General features: G+C 34.5%; 1 protein-coding gene across 2 annotated transcripts in view; it reads right to left on the bottom strand.

Annotated features, from left to right (window-relative positions):
- Positions 1 to 1,773: 1,773 nt before the first annotated feature.
- LOC131079584 (pentatricopeptide repeat-containing protein At1g07590, mitochondrial) overlaps positions 1,774 to 6,000 on the bottom strand; it is an 85,654-nt gene continuing 81,427 nt past the window's right edge. For both annotated transcript variants that reach the window (XM_058017573.2, XM_058017574.2), the window contains one exon: positions 1,774 to 3,175. In XM_058017573.2, the coding sequence (XP_057873556.2) occupies positions 1,910 to 3,175 (1,266 nt within the window). In that variant the 3' untranslated portion in view covers positions 1,774 to 1,909. The remainder of the gene's footprint in view (positions 3,176 to 6,000) is intronic.

Below are 6,000 nucleotides of genomic sequence, written 5' to 3'. Positions count from 1 at the left end.
TGCTCTTTTTGCATGTTCTAATGACACCTCCAAAATAAGCACATATGATAATCTCTATGGAAGATAGCGTTGAAACTCAGACTTGACAAATACTCAATATGCCAATTTTTTCCTCAAGCTTGGACTCAATGGCAAAACTCAACATAAAATTGTCAAAACTCAACAAATTGAAAAAATAATTTTAAAAAAACAATTTTTTAAATGAAAAAAATTGTTATATTGCATCTCATATCAAAATAACTTCGAATACACAAAAATAATTAGTTGGATTTACTATCTACATGTGTACAACAAAAAAGGGGATGTAAAACACAAAACTCAGAAAACAAAATCTAAAAAAACCAAAAAGCATAAACCCTAAACAAAACTTTGAAAATTAAAATTAAAAAACGAGGAAAAGATCAAAATGTTACCTACTTGAATTGAGGAGAATGTCACAAAATTGTCAAAAATCACCAATTGCATTCACTATTTGACATTTTTCAATTGTCTGTGTTCAAACTTGTGATTTGCAGCAATGGTTGTGAACAAAAAGCACATGGCACAATCTCACTCTCCAAATTAAGAACTCTAAGCCCAATGTTAGTAAAACAATCCACTTCCATGAATTGAAGATGAAAGATACTTCTTTTCATTAAAGACTCCAACGCAACCTAACTCCCCAAATCACAAACTGTAGACCAAATGTTTAGAACCCAATCCACTTCGAAGTATTAAAGATGTAAAAGACGTAGTTATTTGTTAGTTTTGCATTGTTCTTTGTTTCCTTTTTTTGCATGAAATGACTACAATTGCGTCACCTCCCTCACTACCTTAGGCTCAGCATTTTTGCATAATGAAATGTCATATTCATGTAGGCAAACAAAGTGACATTTGAGGTCATTAATGCCTCTTCCTAAAAACTTAGACCACAACATTTGCAAAAACTTGCCCTTTCTTTGTACTCAACCTTCCATGCTTCCAAGCAGGGTCTTTCCTTTCTGGTTCTGGCATACTAAAATAGTAAACCCTACACCATGGAAAGGGGAAAAATGAGGGTTAACTAAAAAATGCAAACAATGAAGCCAAGTATAGATGTGAGTGAGAAGTTGGAAATATGTAACTTATATCCAAGGCCTTTTACAACCTCTTCCTTTGCACAAATCCATCATACATCCAACCCTATCAGCTCCTTGCACAAAAAACATTTAGTACCCTAGAAGAGAACCCAGTAGAGTAAAAATAGTTTGAAAGAGAATGGGAAGATGAAATAAGCTCAAAATGAGCAAATGTTGTAAGGAGTTGGCATATATTTAGGGCTAAGAATGATGTAGTTTTTAATGGCTTTTAAGTTAAATACCTGCCCTACAGAATTGTCAAATCCACAAGCGATCCTCCACAGACACACAAGTCCTACCATGGACTCCGCAGGTCTGTGACTCAAGCCTACAGGCTCTGCGAGGTCACCTCAGACTTGAAATCACAAGTCTGGGCAATGACTCCGACTTTCTAAACTACGGTGTGGAAATTACTTTCACAAACAACCTTGCCCATCTAAGAATGGCTTAAAAATAATGAAATTGAAGGTTTGAATACATAAGTTCAAATTGAACATCACAGAAATATATATATACTTTCTACTCTCTATGACGAGAGATAAAATTCATTTCATTGGATCTCACAATATATTTGAGAGACATTGGGTGAATGAAATGTTAAGATATCAGCAAAGAAAACATTAGAGATTATAAATGTTTCATTCATACTGGTCCATTTCCATGGTAAATATGCACAAAGAAAGGACTCTTGAATGAAATAAACTTTTGATAGATCTACAACTTTTAAAATTCAGATGCTGTTTGAAAACCTCTGCCACTTTGCCCTTTGACTAAAATGTGGTCAGCGTTACCTTCCTCTCAATATGGAAAATCTATAAATGTTGCACGGTTCCAGTATTTAACTGTTCTAAAAGCTTGACAAGAGTGTACGATTCAGAATCTGGCCTTGCTCCACTTAGAATCATTCTCCTGAGAAAATCATGAGGGCATAAATTTGCCTTTACATATGCTTTTAGGAGAGTATTATAAACAAAAGTGTATCTACAGTATTTAGATTTTGTAATATCAGTAAAGAATTTTTCAGCAAATTCTACATTGCCTTTATTAGCAAATGTCTCCACAATCAGAAGAGTTGTTTCAAGCCATGGAGTAGACAGTTGCACTCGATTGTTGACCGGGTAATTTTCTGCCATGCTAATACTCTTCAAACCTTCATCTACCAAATCTGCTTTCAAACAACATAGAATTAAATGGTGAAATGTTATAGCATTAGGCTTGTAACTTGATGCTCTCATCTCTCTAAATATATGTGCGGCCTTCTGGATTAGACCATGCCTTCCATATACTGAAATAATTGCATTATAATGTTCAGTTGATTTCTCTCCTTTTAACATCAATTCCTGCCATATTTCTTCTGCCTTATCAATGCAGCCTATCTTTCCAAATGCTTCAACTGCCAGTATGTAGCTTTTCCTTCTAATATTTGGAAGTTTTTTCACAAGCTCCCATGTTCGTTTCAGGTCATCCTCCTTCCTCAAGGAACCATATAATGACATCAATATATCCAGCGTAGACCAGTTAGTACCTGTTTTTGTCTTTTCCGCTGCTTCTACAAAGGACTCTGCAGCAGCATATAATCTTGCGATGGCATATGCATTTGCTAAAATGCAATATGTTATCTCATTAGGACTGACATTACCCTGGTTCATTTTATCAAATACATTTTGTATCCCTTCAATATCATAATCTCGTGATTTTATCTTTAAAAGAATGTTGTAAGTGCGGGTATTTGGAGCCACACCATCTGCCTTCATCTGAACGAGAATGCTATGGATGCTCTTTTTGTGACCCAATGATTCATTAAGCAAGATCAACTTATTATATATCATGGGAGCTATAGGAAGACTTTGCTCCCTCATTTTCTTCATGTACTGCAGAGTTTTTCCAATTAATCTTCTTTCCAAACAAGCCATAACAAGGTTGTTATACAAAAGCTCATTTTGAAATTCAGAAGGAATATGCATAAATAATTTTTCTGCTCTGTCCATACCATGTACTTTTGCTGTGAATTCTAGAAGATATGAATAGTCTATCTCTTTTAACTTGTATGGCCTCTCCCTTACCACCCACTCTGCTACCTAGAAACAAAAATCAAATTGTACACAGATATGAGGCTTACAAATGATTTAGTTATTTTATACATAATCTGAAAAAATGCAAGTAGAAACATATTACTATGGATAAATTTGTTTACATCACAGCTATTGCCATTGGAAAAATAAATGATTGTGTGCTAATATCTGTCATCCATTCACTTAACACCGACTCTACTTCCATTTTAACAATGTTAGGCTTTAGGACATGATATTTTACCTTACTAAAACCTCATTTTCTTATTGTCATGCTACAAAAGTGAACCTAGGTTTTGGTGACTCCATTAACAAGTGGAGAATGACTTGAATTCTCATTTACAAGATGGACAATAGATGGATATAAGAAGAAATGAGCCTAACGAATCTTCTCTCTATAAGATTCATGTATATAGCCTCAAATAACAGAAGACCCATTTTTCTATGCTTAATCCGGCCTCAAGTAGCGGAAATTGAACATTCCAACTATTCATTAATGAAGTTCTTCAAAAGAGTGGTGCAAAACGAAATTTGATCAGTTAACCTATTTTTCAAGGTTTCGACTTATATATTGAAGACAATTATCAGCATGAGGACACGAGCCAAGAAGTAGAGGTCTGGTACCACAAAAAAGATGGTCAAGACTCAAAATAAATTTTGGGGAATGGCTATGGAAGAGATGATATGATCACAAGAGAAAGATGAGATCTGGAAATGAAAAAATCAATAAGAAGACAGACATGGAGAAAACTACTACCAGTGGATAAATTGGTGGTTTGTCCTGTTTAAGTTCTTCAGATGGATATTCCAAATAAAGTTCTCATTTCAATAACTTTGACATAATACATACATACATATATACGAGAGAGAGAGAGAGAGAGAGAGAGCAATGAAGAGCTGCAGGGCACACAGACCAGTGATGTGTAGTGATATGAAGCAACATGGAGTTGCAGATGAAAGCTGTGCAAGGGGTGTTGACTGGCAGCAAAAGAGGAAGCCGCCTTGCCATCTCTGCATGGTGTGGTGTCCTATAGAAAAACTACTATGATTGCAGATGAAGGCAAAGTAGATGATGATGTTAGCGCCTAGTGGTGGTTAACAACTGAGGAATTCAAATGATTTGAACAAATGAATGCCTGTGGTCTTGTCATGCCCCGCCCCTTTGATCAGATGTACTAGATCATTTATACTATAATAATATATCTCTAAGATTTAATTGACCTTGCTGATATAACACAATCATTGTTAATTAGTTGATTATTTATTCTCATGATTAGCAATATAACCATTAGTTAATTAGTTGATTATTTGTAATGTTAATTAAACAATATTACCATCTGATTAGCAAATCCTATTAACAATAACATCGGTTAAGCATTACTAATCTGTCCATAACAGAAGGTGTGATCTGAGGTAAAGAGGCACGGTTATTATTTATTTGATGCAGCGATTCTATTTAGGATTAAAACCTTGCTTAAAGACATAAAATTCATCGTATCAATGAAGGGAAACAATTAACAAAGACAAAGAAAAGACAAGTCTTATCCAACCAGCCCATTATTTGAAAATGCTAGTATAAGAAGACCAGTGATCATTTTGTGGAAGGCATCGAAGAAAATTGAGAAAACAAGAAGGAAAGGCTGCATCCCGTGGAGCCATTGGAAGCATTCAGTCAACAATCGGAAGGTATAAGTCTGCAATTAGCCCGAAAAAGGAAGGCAACAGGTATGAATCTAATACTCTGTTAGCTTAACAATATTTCTGTAGCATGTATTTTGGATTAGCATTAATCATGTCCTCACAGCAATATTGTCAAAGCAATACGGGCTCAGTATCATAGTGTCATGGTCTGATCATCATTCTCCTCTTACTTTGATAACATTAAATATTTAGTTAAGGCTACATGATTACAAAATTGATTTCAGTCATAGTCTATTGGAAATAACAGTCATAAAGTGTTAACATCTCTGCATTATTAATATCATAATATTTGTATAAATAGAATCTCAGCAATATTATTAATCACAGCAGCATCTTTATCTCAGCAATGTTATGGATAGAGTAATAATACTTAACCAATGTTATTGTTAATAGGATTTGCTAATCGGATGGTAACATTGTTTAATTATGTCAACTAATTAACTAATGGTTATATTGCTAATCATGATGAATAAATAATCAACTAATATTACAAATATGTACACTTTCATTTAATTAAGAATGATTGTGTTATATCAGCAAGATCAATTTAATCTTAGAGATTTATTATTATAGTATAAATGATCTAGTACATTTGATCAAAGGAGTGGGGCATGACAGTCCGCCCTTCCTGAATTTGCTTGTCCTCAAGCAACTTAATAACTTCTTCTCTTTCCCACGTAGCATCTTCCTCTAGTAAACCTCTCCATTTGATCAAGAACTCTGAAATAGTTCTATTCCTTAACTTTTTCTCTCGCGTATTTAAGATGGTTTCGGGCTCCAATACTAGTTTACCCTAGTCATTGAGAGGTGGTAATTCCGCACATGGGACAACTTGTTGTCCAAGAACCTTCTTGAGTCTAGATACATGGAAGATGTTTTGGATAATGCTACTCTCTGGCAACTCCAACTCGTAGGACAGTGGACACCTCTCCTATCCATCCGCCTTAGGACTTTGTATGGCCCTAACATTATCATAAATGCTGTGCTTAATAATGGTGCTGACATTCTATTCATACAAATATCATGATATTAATAATGCAGAGATGTTAACACTTTATGACTGTTATTTCTAATAAATTATGGCTGAAATCAATTTTGTAATCCTATATAGCCTTAACTAAATGTTTAATGTT

Source organism: Cryptomeria japonica, chromosome 9, assembly GCF_030272615.1.
Source record: "Cryptomeria japonica chromosome 9, Sugi_1.0, whole genome shotgun sequence".
NCBI classification, from domain to species: Eukaryota; Viridiplantae; Streptophyta; class Pinopsida; order Cupressales; family Cupressaceae; genus Cryptomeria; species Cryptomeria japonica.
This window is presented reverse-complemented; position numbering and strand designations above follow the sequence as displayed.